The 15,644-nt window shown below is 38.2% G+C and overlaps 1 protein-coding gene across 1 annotated transcript; it reads right to left on the bottom strand.

The window, feature by feature from the left end:
• Positions 1-4,777: 4,777 nt before the first annotated feature.
• LOC131151494 (uncharacterized) lies at positions 4,778-6,334 on the bottom strand. Its single transcript, XM_058102734.1, has one exon. It carries the CDS (start codon positions 6,332-6,334, stop codon positions 4,778-4,780), a length of 1,557 nt encoding a protein of 518 aa, XP_057958717.1.
• Between the last annotated feature and the right edge of the window lie 9,310 nt (positions 6,335-15,644).

The following is a 15,644-nucleotide window of genomic DNA, read 5'->3' as shown; positions in this document are numbered from 1 at the left end:
GAAAGTGTTGTACTGGTATAATTAAACTCATATATTGGTTCAATCCACTGTTAATAATTTATTTATTCCGTCTTATTCAAGAGGTGTCTTCCCGAGAAATTTAAACATTAAAATCAGGTAATACAGGGACACGTCGAGTAGAGAGAGTAATCGAGATAGAGGGGATCTGGTACCGGCGGGCTGTTAGTCAGGGTAAGTGTTTTGGTGGGGATGTTTTTGTGTAATCCCCTGGCTACTTTTGTGCGACTTTTTTTGCATGTTTATGGTGACTGGTTATATGGATGGTATTGAACTTTGGTATTTGTCTTTGGGGATGGTGTATAATTGACGCGAGGTGAAAAGAACGGTTCCCGGATTCCGCTGATTAGGGTGGTATCATTGTCCTGTTATTCTTAGATTGACGCCCTTTCCCGACCCCCACTGCAGTCGTTATATACGATCTCTGGTATCACAGTTTTGGTTGACAGGTGAATGATTTTATTTTTACTCTTATTCCCTCCCACCGCCTCTTTTGTCCCCCTCTTTTACGCGCACAGGTTACCCAACCAAGCAACGGGTTGTTTTTTTTTTAAAACATAACCCCAATTTTTAATTGGATAGCTATTACTTATGGTGGACCTCAAATTGTGGTTACAATTAGGACAACAAGGTATTTTACATATATAAACTATAAAACCAACCTTAGACAATCCAAGTTAATAAATACAAGTACATAATCCAAATAAACCATCTCAGCAAGCCTATATGGAATCAAAACCAAACAATCAAACATAAACAAAAACCAGAGTGAAAAACCAAATGATGTCAATTAAATGAAGGTTTTGAATACTCAACCTTCATTTTTTTTTTTTTATATGAATGAGACTTCTCATTGTACCTCGATAGCACATTGCCTCACTAGTTGTCTAATTTATTTCAGTTCAATTTCCGAAAACTTTATTGTAGTTTTAACTGAATAAGTTTTTTGACTTTATTTAGTAATTTAATGTTATAATTTTAACTATCTAACACAACACAACAAAAAACACACAAAAACCAAGTCTTAGGTCCCCACTATGGTGTGGTCGGTTATAATGAAATCATTTTTTGTTCGTCAATTTAATGCGATCAGAGGGGGGGGGGGGAAAGGACAATTTCTTTTGATAAAAAAAAGATGGAAAAGGGAAAGGTTACAGAAAAATATTAAATCCTTTAGCTGCCACGAGCAAAATACTCCCTCAAACCAATTTATTTTTAAAATAGACAATAGGAAAAGAGAGTAATCTGAAACCACTAATAAAAAATGCCCAAGAACCCTTTTATTTCGCAAAAAAAATGGAACGCACCAAAAAAAAAAAAAAAAAAAAAAAAAAAAGGAAACAACCAAAAAGAAACAAAAGGAAGGAAAATGGAAAGAGGCCAAGAAAAAAAAAGCAAGGGGGGACCCCCACCCGTAAAACTACTCACTTCTGTCCTTTCTATCCTCTCACTTGCACTATGTGGCGTACATTGTAAATGTCTATACCATCTAGTCGTCTATCCCATCTGAGTCGTCTATCCCATATCTTATCTTCTATAGGAACTATACCTAACTTACTACGAATATGTTCATTCCTTTAATTTATCTTTTAAATGTTAGTAACCACTCAAATACCATTCTAAGCATTCTCATCTGCAACAATTTTTCACTACTTTTGTATTGTATGTTTGTTTTTTGCCTAACATTCCCGAATCCCATATAGCAGCTTTACTTGGTCTTATAGTATCATAAACTTTCATTTTAATTTTAACGGTAATCAATGATCATAGATCACACTTGAAGCACTTCCCTCATTTTTTATTCAACAACTGTTTTAAACTCTAGTGACCTTAGCAAAAATCAATTTTCATTTCTCTTTTTCAAGCTTGCCTAATAGATCCAAGGTAAAATCGACATCCTACGAGTGTTATTATTTTCTTCAAATCATCAAGTTAACTAACTTGGTCCCAATATTCCTCCTATCATTACTACACATTTACATTTCAGATATTTTGTTTTATTTCTGTTTCATAAAGCCTCTAGATCCACAACTTCTTTCCATAATCAATTCATCAAGCCTCTATTTTGTTTCCGTCCCTAAGTTTCCGTCAATTAATACATTCATCTGCAAACAACATTACTAGGATCCTTTTTTGAATACTCTTATTCAATTGGTTCATCACTAAAAACAAAAAGATAAGGACTCAAGCAATATTGTGGATGTACACCTATAGTAAATGGAAGATTCTCTAGTTTTCCTTTCTTCCTTCCGTTTCTCTGCCTCCATAAGCCGTACACGAGTCATTACGTCATTATCATATCCTTACTGACATCGGTATAAATAACCTACTACAATAACTTTTTTTTTTTTTCCCTCAACCCCACCATAGAACTTTCTTAGGTATCCTATCATATGCTTGCTCAAGGTCAATAAACATTATAATGCAAGTCCCCGCTTTTTTTTTCCTAAATTGTTCCATATCTTCCTTAAAAGATAATAACGTTTGTGGTAGATCTTTCAGGGCAAAGAAACCAAGTTGATATTTTGCGAACATTTCGCTTCTAACCTTAATCTTTATCAATTACCTTTTTTCAATGATTTATCGTATGACTCATAAGTTTAATTTCACGATATTTATTAACTTTGTAATATCTAAAAAAAAAATTTTAGTTTCGTATATAGATAGAAGTGTTTTTTTTTCTTTCTCCATTCATTTGACATTTTCCCCCCTTAATTTTACAAGTGAATAAATGAGTAAGAAGAAAATAGAGGTGAGGGACAAGAAGACGAAATCGTACGGAAAGACAGGAAGGAGGAGGAAGAAGATAAACGAACAATGGATAAAAAACAACTCAGTCTTTTCTTTTATTTTTTCTATATCATTTAATAATCGACTAACGATCAACCAGTAAAAAATGTATCTTGTCACAAAATTTAAATTTTTGTTAATTTTTAAAAACATAAGGATGAAATGCTATTTTTAAAAAACTTCAAAGTGTTATAGATTTCACCCAAAAATTTTTGAAGAGGAGAAACAAAAACTACGAGTCTCCTTGTGGAAGTGTGTGGATGCTCCTTTGAGGTCTCTGCTTTTGGACCCGTTCTCTCCCGGCCTCCTCCTCCTCCTCTGCGAGGGAGATGAGGTGCCATCGCCGGATATCTGATTAAGTAGATTGGCGGTGGTGATGCCTTGTCGGAAAAGATTCGGCTAAGGATTGGTTGGCAAGTGAGGCGCATTAATTGACAGTGTGGCTGCCCTTGTTTAATTGGAAGATCAATTTGAAAAGGAGACTTTTGCAGATTTTCTTGTAATCCAAAAATTGAGGCTGGTTTACTTTTTAGTTTTTTTCTGGTGAAAGAAATCAAGATGAACATGGGCTTGGGCTAGCGCATGGATATGGAATTGGGCATGGGGATTATTAGGGGTTCGGACTCGGGTTCAAATCTGAGTTTTATTTCGGACCTTGCCTCGTGTCGGCATCTGATTCGGGTTCTAATTATTATTTTTGTAATAAATAAGGTCAATTAAAACTAATTTTGGCCAATAATTTCAAGTTGTCAATTAAGATAATCGGTTCCAAACTAAAAAAAATATTCAAAATTTTCGAAATCGATTACCTCAAGTAGATAAGGGACATGAATATTGAATTAAATTCGTGGGTTTGCGAATTTTAGGTTCAAAATTTGAATTTGAATTTTTTTAAATGATCGTGAGCTCAAGGATAAGGTGGAATTTAAAAAAAAAAAAATCAAACAGACAAATTAATTTTTGCTTTGAACTTAAATTATAATTTCACACAGTCAAATGATTCAAACCCAAACATAATCCTATGATTTTTTGTTTAAAATTTCATGGTCTCTTAGTTACTAATTGGCCTTAAATAAATGAACATGTAAGATTTTTTAGGCCAATAAATAATATGAATCGGGGTATTTCTTATTAACCACTCGTACTTTGAAAAATCACAAGAATGAGAAAGAGAGCACGCCCTCTTGCAAGTTAAAGCTCAAAAGGTATTTATAAAAAAATATACACAAACAAACTCAAATTTAGGGCTTAAAGTTAACCTGGACAAAATTATCTTTGGTTAGAAGGAGACATTGATGATATGAACTTGAAATACAATAACTTTAATACTACTTCGTTGGAAATAGAGGATACAAACTAGGTGGAAAGAAGTGAGTAAACAAACACTGTGATAATTTTTATTCCAGTTGGTACTATTCAGAATCTTCACTTAAAACTAACCTAGTACACAAATCCATAATATAGCACATTTATTATAATCTATTTATATATTTACATGAGTCCTATAGATACAACTCTCAATTTAAAAATTTTTTCAAATACTGGAGCAGAAGAGAATAAATATACATCAAGTTTAATTAATTAATATATTTTTATTTCCACCAAGTCCTACAATGTAGGCTTATTGCTAAGTGATACAGAGAAGATACCAAAAACATAGATATCTAAAATAACCACCTTCAATACTATCAAATATATTTAACGGGTAACCCCAGGGTGTGGTTCAGGTGGTAGTGCGAGTTACGGGAGTGCCTTTCATGAGATCAGGTGTTCAAACCCTCCCGAACTCATTTCCGTCCCTGAACTCCTGAATTTACCCTCCCTTTGGAGTTGTGGGATCAACTTCAAGGGGCAGGATTAGTCACGTGGAACGTAAAACGGACGGGTAGATACCTGGTACGTATTCCAAAAAATATATATATATTTAACGGGCTTACTAAAGCCCTACACACAAGATTTAAGCACTAAATTAAATATTTTTCCAGGTAACTTTTACTTGGACTTGCCCATGCCTCCCAGAAATATTTCTAGTATGTGTACCTGAGAGATAAGGAGGAAACGCTACAGTATCATGAGCAATCTCTTTATTAGAATTAGACTCTCTATCACGATCAAATAATTGAGCCCTAATTCTGAGCGAGGAGTCTAGCGGCACAGCTACTGCAGATCTCAATAAGGAAACGGGCCGATTAAGGCTTACTTGTAAATTGTTCTCGTTCGACGTCTTCCAAAAGAGCATACTTTCATTGGAAACTTTATCACTACGAGCTGTAATTATTCCAAAAACATCAGCAGTATTTTTTCCATCCGCATTTACTAGCGTGACTTCTACAGTGGCTTGCACAGCATTACTGAAAACTATATAGCTCAATCTCACCGAACCATTCCTGCCTTCAATATCCGTCGATAAGGGCTTGTCGTACTCATTTGTGGCCGTCAAGTAAACATTCCACGAGCCTTGCCCGTAGCTGATTTCTTCGTTGGAAGCTAATAGATCCACATCGATAGTGAAGCTGTCTAGGGCTGAGATGGATCGAGGCGGACCGCTCAACAAAAGAGTGTCATTAGCATAAATGGCTTCAGGATTGTTCCTGTTCCGATTGTAAATGTACTGGGAAAGCAACCCATCGGTGACGGTGATGGTGCCGTATAGGTAGATCTCACCGCTGGTACCGTTGAGGGTGACGGAGAACAGCTCCACCAGTTGTTGTCCTTGCGGAGTAGTACTCCTGTATGCTATAGAACTGAGAAGCATACGATTTCCACGGAGGTGACGAACATGGCAATCCTTTATGATGCCAAGCAGAGCAATTGCCTGCAGAATCGTTCGTAAACCCATACTATTTTCCGGAATGATTAATTCCATGTTGGGATCGGCATTCTCCTCGAGGTTTCTCACCCGAGCAGAGACATTTCCCCAGCCGCGCATCTGATTAATAAACTCACTAGGGAATACGTTCTCCTCGGTATGCACAGTGAAGAAGTCCCGTATATCGTTGAGTCTAATCGCTTCATTGATCATCATAATCACGAGTTGCAGCGACCGCGCCCTCTGCTGGCGGTTTGCGTATTGGAGACTTTCTACAGCCTGGCGGAGGGAAAACAGACCCACATTCACATGTTCCCACTCCCAGTTACCGGCGCGGCGGCCCATCAAGGCGTCGTAGCTGCCGCTGTGGCCTAGGCTTTTGGATCCGCCGATTAGGTCCTGAGGCTTTTCGTTTTCGTCGGAAAACTCGAACCACTGCTGCTGGTCGTGGAGGCGGTAGCCGACGAGGTAGAGGTTGTCGGCTCGTGTCCTGAACCAGACAGCATAATCATCTGATGTTCGCAATTTGATGTCGATCCATGTAGAGGGCCTGTCTTCTTCGTTAGCAAGCATGGGAATAGAGTGCACCCTCCTCACCGCCAGTACCTCGCGTATGTGATTAATTAAATTACGGTAAGCTTCCCAGTCGCCGTCGGGGAACTCGTCGGGGATCTCCAGCTCGAATTCATAGTAAACTGGGGTTTTATCCGACGACATTCTTCGATGGATAGATTACGTATACTTTCTTTTCGGAAACGACACCTATACTTTCCCCCAATAAACATAGATACATATATATATATATATATATATATATATATATATATATACATACATTATTGTTAGATTTTGCATGTGAGTGGGGGCAACAAGAAAAGTATATTGACATATACACGCAGCTACCAACAAAAAAGGAAAGAAAGCAATGCATGGATTAATTTATGAATAGATGAGTTGGACGAGGCATGCATTCATTTGAGGGGGGACTACAGGCAAACACTCAGAACTTATCCTGGCACATGCCAAACAAAATAATAATGCATGATATTTTATAGCCACGAGTGCATTTGGCTGGGGCACGTGAAAACTACCTTGAAATAATCAAGACACAGACGGACAATGGGGCAAGATATTTTATTATCTCTACGTGATTCAGAGGGTACTTTTCAATCTCATTTGTGAGTACTAAAAATTATATTTATGTAAATAAGGAAGAAATTTAATATAATTTAATATTTTATTTTATCTAAATTTATATAAAATTTAAATATAAATTTTAAATATGTTTGATGCAGTGTGCTATTTTATTTTTTTTTCTTATCTTTTTATATATGTACGATACTTTTAAAGCTATTAAGGTTTGTTAGTTCAAGGTAATTATAAAGTTTTTGTAACTTTAATCTTAGAGATCGAATTATCATAATAGAACTTGATAGAAATAATACGCTCAAAAGAAAATTTCTTTTTCCACATATTTAACACAAACATTTCACATTCAAAAGACAGCACTAAATGAGGATTAAAATCATTGACGTCATGTTAACGTCACCCTGCTACAATAATTTTTTTTAAAAAAAATAGAAAAATAAAGGGCGCCACATGTATGTCCCCACTGTGGGTGTACACATGGCCCACCAAGCCCAATCGAGCCAAACCCGATCCAGATCAGTTCAATCTGTCCAATTTTTCTTAATGATTTTTTTATTATTTATTATTTAATATTTAATTTTAATTTGATTTTCAATTTTAAAAATGGGGAAAAATTAGAGAGAAATCAAGAGAAATCTAGAAAAATATTTTGAAATTCAGAAAAAATAAGAAAACTATTTTTGAATTGTTTTGAGCCAAAATAAATGAGGACATGTTTTCAAAAATCATGAATTTTTTTTTTTGAAATACTTGGATAAATCTTAGAAAAGTTTTATAAATTTTGGAAAAATTTGGAGATATTTTTAAAGACTCTTTTGCTCAAAGTTGAACACTTTTCCCGATTTTTGTCTGGGTGCGTCCGAATGATTTTAAAAAAAGGTAAAAAAGTATTTCAAACCTCACTTGTATAAACTATGAAGGGAGTTTATCTAACAAGATCCTCTCTTTGGAGGAATTATTAGACATTCCTAAATCACACTTTAATTTGCATTTCCCTTTTAAATTCTTTTATTCTTTTGTTCATTTTATTAAAAGGAGTTAATTAAAGACTATTAAATTCAATTAAGGGATAATTCATAATTAATTAGATACTGTTCGTAGAACGGGTGCATAAGGGGGTGCTGATACCTTTCTCTCGCATAACTAAACTCTCAATCCCAACTCTGGTAAAAATAGACTGAGACTACTGGTTCCTTAGTTTAGGATTAGTCTAGTGACCAATCAAATGAGTAGTAATGTTCCAACTAATCACACTTAGGTAAATAATAGGCTAGTAGTGACTCTATCAAACTCATAATATTATTATTTTTCACCATCCATGCGCTTCGCCAAGAACATTGCGACATGGAGAATCTTGGATTTATAGGAAAAGGAGAGGCTCAATGTTGAAAGATTTCCAGTGTGGGACAAGTATGGGATGAAGAGTGCTAGTTGTTGCTAGTTGCAACATGCCTCGAGCATTTTGTCCCACACTGAAATTTCTTAAGGGAGCCTATAAAATATCACCCCTTTCCCCTCCCTTATTGTTACTTCACTTGTAATTATAAATTTAATAAATAAATAATTATTAATATTAATAAGAATTGTAAATTAGTAGTGCAAAAATTTAAATATAGAAAGGAAATTATAGATAAGACAGTACTTAAAATTTAGTAATATAATGTAAACATATTATTGTTGATTTGAAAAATTAAGAAATGGCTAAAGTAAGAATTTAAGTAGATGAGTAGTAACCAAAAACTAGTGGGCTTCAAATTGAAATCGAACTTATTACTGAGCCTAATCGAGTTGCTTACGAGCCAAAAAGAGCCAAGCCTATCCTTGCTTGTAACGTCCCTCAATTTCTTAATATAAAATATCACATAATCAATAAAATGGTCAACCCGAACCCGAGGGTAGCGGGGACATCTATCAAACACAGCGGAAAAACCTAGCAGCAGTAAACATAAATCTCAACATCCAATCATAAAACATAATACCAAAGCTTTCTATTAACATCAATATACTGTTCATATATACAATCTTCAAAAAGTCAAAATGACACTAGGACTATGCAACAAAAATCTCCTAGTCCTAACTCAATGCTTACCCTTCTAGTAGGAAAGCTCCACTCACTCAACGGCGGCCTTGACCCGTCGGTTTCTCCGGGTTTCCTGAAAAATATATTAATGTTGGGGGTGAGACACTTCTCAGTAAGGGAAAATAAACTAAATACAGTTGTGTGACAACATGAACAGTTAAGGAGCTTACACATATACAATACATTTCATAACTTTAGAAATAATCAGAATATCATACTTGATAATCATGTATTTTCATATTCGTTAATAAATCATAACATACATAAGCATCTGTTATAACTGTAATAACATACATAAAAACATCTGTTGTAACTGTAGTACTGAAAATATGCCTAGGATGAATAGCTAGCTAATGTCATGTATTACCCCCCATGACGGGTTATACAGCCCGAAGGCGGGAACCGACAATGGCTGGCTGACCACTACCGAATCAAATATGTCTTTAAGTACGATGGGCCCGCCACACCCTAGTCTGGACTGCTAGGTGGACGTCCACACTCTACTGAAAGTCACATCGACTATCCATCTCCCATCCCCTCATGGGATGGTTAGCACTAATCTGAAGTAGATATTTGATCTACACATATAGTTATGGTACCGAGCCCTGAACGGAACTAAACTAACATCCTGACTGTAATAACATATAATACATGAACATACATAACATCATCACGGCCTCGTGCCAAAAACATAGATACGGCCTCATGCCGAAATCATACATATGGCCTCATGCCAAAATCATAGTAAATACGGCCTCACGCTGATAACCTAATAAATACGGCCTTGCGCCGATAATATAAGTATGACCTCGCGCCAAAATATAAATACGGCCTCGTGCCAATAACATACATGTGGCCTCGCGCCAAAATCGTTTCAGGTATATACATTCTGAAAATACATCATTCATTATATAATCATCAAAACCATCACAATATAATTCATCGTTTCATAATACCTGAAAACATGCTTCGTTCGTAAAACCTTTAAAATCATAATACATTTCACGTAAAATAACATTCATGCCATACATGTGTTGTTACAAATCATACTTCATATTCTAAAGTCGTGCTTTTGTATTATCTCATACATACATATACATTTTAATTATTATAACAGTATCTTCCCAATCATACATTCCATTCGTAATAACCAATTGTTTTTGTTTCTATTTCCCTCTCTCTTTATTATATAAATTTCATTTAAAAATTAGGGTCGTTACATCCTCCCCTCCTTATAAAAATTTTGTCCTCGAAATTTACTATTCACATAGTTTATCATCCCTTAGGCAAAATGGTCTACTTATTTTATTACTTACCCTCACTTATGGCGGAGGAATACTGTGGTTACAACTCAAGTCTTGGGAGATTACATATACCAAAAGAAAACTTCTCCCAAAACTAAAATTCTACACTACTAAAACCATACATGTACCTGTTAGGAAATATTACATATTTACTCACATTTCTAATTACATTTAAACTTGAAATAATTGTGGATATTTCTCTTTCATCTGCTCCTCGGACTCCCAAGAAGCTTCTTCTACCGCATGATTCCTCCACAAAACTTTTACCTGAGGAATCTTCTTGTTACGTAGCTCCTGTACTTTCCTATCCAGAATCTGTACTGGTACCTCCTCATACACTAGTGATTCACTAAACTCCAACTCATCATAACTGATGATATGAGAAGGATCTGGAACGTATTTCCTCAACATAGCAACATGGAATACGTCATGTATCCTGGATAGTGTAGGTGGCAAAGTTAGCCTGTAAGCCACCGGCCCCACTTTCTCTAAAATTTCAAACGGACCGATGAACCTAGGGCTAAGTTTGCCCTTCCTGCCAAATTTCATAACTCCTTTCAATGGAGCTATCTTCAGAAATACGTGATCACCCACGTCAAACTCCAAATTCCTGCGGCGATTGTCGGCATAACTCTTTTGTCGGCTCTTAACTGCGCTAATTCTTTCCCTGATAAGCCAAACCTTATCATATGCCTGTTGTACCAACTCTGGTCCCACAACTCGCCGCTCACCCACTTCATCCCAAAATAAAGGAGATCGACATCTCCTACCGTACAGTGCCTCAAATGGTGACATGCCAATACTGGACTGGTAATTGTTATTATATGCAAACTCTACCAGCGGCATAAACTGAGTCCAGCTACCCCCCAAAGTCTAGTACACATGCACGGAACATATCTTCTAGTATCTGTATTGTCCTCTCTGTCTGACCGTCTGATTGAGGATGAAATGTCGTACTAAATGATAACTGAGACCCCAGAGCCTCCTGCAAGCTTCTGCAAAATCGTGACGTGAATCGTGGGTCTCGGTCTGAAACAATGGATACAGGCACCCCATGAGAACGAACTATCTCCTGAATATAAATCTCTGCCAATCAGTTGAGGGAATAGCTGATCTTGATAGGGAGAAAATGGGCAGACTTGGTCAATCGATCCACTATCACCCAGATCACATTCTAGCCATGCGATGTTGACGGCAGCCCTGAAACAAAGTCCATAGAAATATGATCCCACTTCCACTCTGGAATAAATAACGGCTGCAACTGACTTGCTGGCCTCTGGTGCTCAGCCTTTACCTGCTGGCACATCAAGCACTGGGCTACATACTCGGCAATCTCCCTCTTCATACCACTCCACTAGTAAAATTCTCGCAGATCCCTGTACATCTTTGTGCTGCCGGGATGAACCGTATACAAGGATCTGTGAGCCTCCTCCAAAATGGTCCTCCTAATGTCAGCATCTGCTATACTGAAATCCTCCCCCTGACCACTTTGCACTCTGTCCATCACCTCTACTAATTCTGGATCCTTTTTCTGGGAGGCTTTAATTCTTTCCTGCAGAGTAGGCTGTACCACTAAACTGGCGATACATACTGGGGTATTACTCTTCATCAACTCTATGCCGAGTCTCTCCAGATCCATCATAATCGAATGTTGGATCTCCATAACTGCTAACACTGGACTCGCGGTTTTCCTGCTCAATGCATCAACTATGACATTTGCTTTCCTTGGGTGATAGCTGATGGTACAATCAAAATCTTTAATCAACTCTAACCACCTTCTTTGTCTCATATTCAGTTCCTTCTGGGTGAAGAAATATTTCAAACTTTTGTGGTCAGAGAAAATCTCACACTGCTCGCCGTATAGATAATGCCTCCAAATTTTCAGTGCGTGTACCACTGCAGCCAACTTAAGATTGTGCGTAGGGTAGTTCTTTTTGTACTCTTTCAACTATCTGGATGCATATGCCACTACCCTACCATGCTGCATCAACACGCAGCCAAGTCCCTTTAAGGACGCATCACTGTATATGGTATAACCCTCACCCCCAGACGAGATGATCAACACTGGTGCTATGACTAATCTCCCCTTCAACTCCTGAAAACTCTATTCACAGCTATCATCCCACTCAAATCTGGCATTCTTCTTCGTCAGTCGTGTCAGAGGCCCTGATAAAGCTGAGAACCCCTCGACGAAAACGACGATAATAACTGGCTAACCCCAAGAAACTCTTGATCTCCTGGACATTCCTTGGTCTAGCCCAGTTCACCACCGCCTTAATCTTATTGGGATCTACAGAAATTCCGGCTCCTGAAATGACAGGCCCCAAAAACATAACTTTCTCGAGCTAGAGGTCACATTTGCTGAACTTGGCATATAATTTCTTCTCCCCAAGCACCTGTAAAACCTGCCTCAAATGCATCTCTTGCTCCTCATAGCTCCTCGAATAGATCAGTACATCATCAATAAAAACAACCACGAACTGGTCTAGGTATTGGTGGAAGACTCTATTCATCAAGTCCATAAATACCGCAGGAGCATTCGTCAGACCAAATGGCATAACAAGAAACTCGTAATGCCCATACCTGGTCCTGAAAGCTGTCTTCGATACATCTTCTACTCTCACTTTCACCTGATGGTAACCTGATTTGAGATCGATCTTCGAATACACCCGTGTACCCTGGAGCTGATCAAACAGGTCATCTATACGGGGTAGAGGATACTTATTCTTGATGGTCACCTTGTTAATCTCTCTGTAATCTATGCACATCCTCATAGACCCGTCTTTCTTCTTCACAAACAGCACTAGAGCTCCACATGGAGATCCACTAGGTCGTATGAAACCCTTATCAAGCAAATCCTGCAACTGGTCTTTCAATTTCGCCAACTCTGCCGGTGCCATTCAGTACGATGCTTTAGAGATCGGTGCCATACTTGGAAGTAGATCAATGGAAAAATCTACTTCACGATCAGGCAGCAAACCTGATAATTCATCTGGAAACACGTTTGTAAATTCTCTTACTACAGGCATATTGATAAGCTTCAATTCATTTTTGACATTTCCTTTACAAAAGCCACAAATCCCAGACAGTCATTCTGAAGCAGTCTCCTCGCCTGAACAGCGGAGACCATCTGAGGTAAGGATTGCATTCGTGACCCTGTAAATCTAAATTCTGGTTTCCCTCGAGGTCTAAATATCATTTCTCTAGCACGGCAATCTATAATAGCAGAATTAGCCGCTAGCCAATCCATGCCAAAAATATTATCAAACCCGTGTATATCCAGCACCACCAAATCAGCAGATAAAATCTTCCTCTGAACATCAATTGGGCAACCACAGAGTACTCTGCTACATCTCACCACTGACCCAGTCGGTGTAGCTACTAATAGCTCTACATCTAATGATTGCATTTCTGCTCCACATAATTTTACGCACTCCAAGGACACAAAAGAATATGTGGCACTAGAATCAAAAAGTGCAATAACTTTAAATGAAAACATACTAACAGTACCTGTCACCACGTCGTTGGCCGCCTCAGCATCGCCCGGTGTCAAAGCAAAAATTCTGGCTGGGGTCGTATTCATCTACTAGCCTACCCGTGGTGCCTGGTAACCTCCTCGTGCATGTCTAGAAGTAGGAGCCATAACAGCCTGTGTCGGACACTCCCTCATCATATGCCCTGGCTCCTCACACCTATAGCAGACACCTTGCCCAGAACGACACTCCCCCAGGTGTCTCTTCCCACAAGATGGGCAAGCTGGAGATGGCTGTGCACCCTGAAAACTGCGATGCCCGGTCTCTTGTCTCCGATCTCTATAATAGCCACCTCTCTTCCACGTACCACGTCCAACCCCTTGCTAGGAACCAGAAGGTGTGGACCTCTTCTTCTGCCTCTACTCCTCAGCCTCCAACCGATCACCAATCTCGGCTATAGTGGCTCTATCCACTAGCTCAGCAAAATCCTGCAACTTCAAAATTGATACCTGCCTGTATGTTTCCCTTTTCAAACCTCTTTCAAACTGCCTTATTTTCTTCGCCTCATTTGGAATGATGTACGGGGTGAAGCGATATAGCTCGATGAACCTCGCCGCGTATTGCTGTACTGGCAGCTATCCCTGCTTCAGATTCAGGAACTCTACAATCTTAGCCTCCCTATAAGAGGCTGGAAAATATCTGTCAAAGAAAATCTCCTTGAACCGTTCCCACGTTATCTCCACAGGTATGGTCCTCTGCTGCTCTAAAAGTCTCTCGACCGACCACCATCTTTTGACCTCCCCAGTCAGTCTATAGGTGGCAAACAACACATTCTGCTCCTCAGAACACTGCAGCATTGCAAATATTTTCTCCATCTCCTGCACCCAGTTTTCAGCGACTGCAGGATCCGTCCCACCTAAGAAAGCTGGAGGACTCATCTTAATGAACTTCTCTATAGAACTACCGTGGCCTGCCGATGGACCACCCTATTCCGTCGAACTCCTGGCAATTTCTGCCATAACTTGCTGTGCTACGCTGCGTAGAACGACATCTGAATCACTACCCGCAGTGCCTGAGGGTCCAGCACCCTCACTCCCACTGGCGTGGGCACTATTACCACCAGGGTCCATCCTGAAAAACAGATAACTTAACTCAAGACCTTCTTCTCTAAACATATCACTCAACTCACATGCTATTTTCTCGTAATTGATTCATCTCTCCTAATCTTAATTCAAGGTTCAATCCTGCAATCTAGATACCCAACTCGACGATAGTTTACAATGAATTTCCTGAAGTCGTCACCCCAGGAAAATCATACAAACCACCACGGAAGTCCTGCATCTAGACTACAAAACCAGACCTCAAATTCCCTTATCCTATACTCTGGTATTATTACTACTACACTCTAGAGTCTGCAGAACCTAGTATCCTAGGCTCTGATACCAAATGTAATGTTCCTCAATTTCTTAATATAAAATATCACATAATAAATGAAATGATCAACCCGAACCCGTGGGTAGCGGGGACATCTATCAAACACAGCATAAAAACCTAGCAGCAGTAAACATAAATCTCAATATTCAATCATAAAAAATAATACCAAAGCTTTCTATTAACATCAATATACTGTTTATATATACAATATCCAAAAAGTCAAAATGATACTAGGACTATGCAACAAAAATCTCCTAATCCTAGCTCAACGCTTACCCTTCTAGTAGGGAAGCTCCACTCACTCAAGGGCGGCCTTGACCCGCTGGTTTCTCCAGGTTTCCTGAAAAATATATTAATGTTGGGGGTGAGACACTTCTTAGTAAGGAAAAATAAACTAAATACATCTGTATGACAACATGAACATTTAAGGTGCTTATACATATACAATACATTTCATAACTCTAGAAATAATCAGAATATCATACTGGACAATCATGTATTTTCATATTCGTTAATAAATCATAACATACATAAGCATCTGTTATAACTATAATAACATACATAAAAACATCTTTTGTAACTGTAGT

Source organism: Malania oleifera, chromosome 3 (assembly GCF_029873635.1).
Source record: "Malania oleifera isolate guangnan ecotype guangnan chromosome 3, ASM2987363v1, whole genome shotgun sequence".
NCBI lineage: Eukaryota > Viridiplantae > Streptophyta > Magnoliopsida > Santalales > Ximeniaceae > Malania > Malania oleifera.
This window is presented reverse-complemented; position numbering and strand designations above follow the sequence as displayed.

Excerpts from the sequence above, each read along its gene's own strand:
- LOC131151494 (XM_058102734.1), bottom strand. The coding sequence starts at position 6,334 with ATGTCGTCGGATAAAACCCCAGTTTACTATGAATTCGAGCTGGAGATC.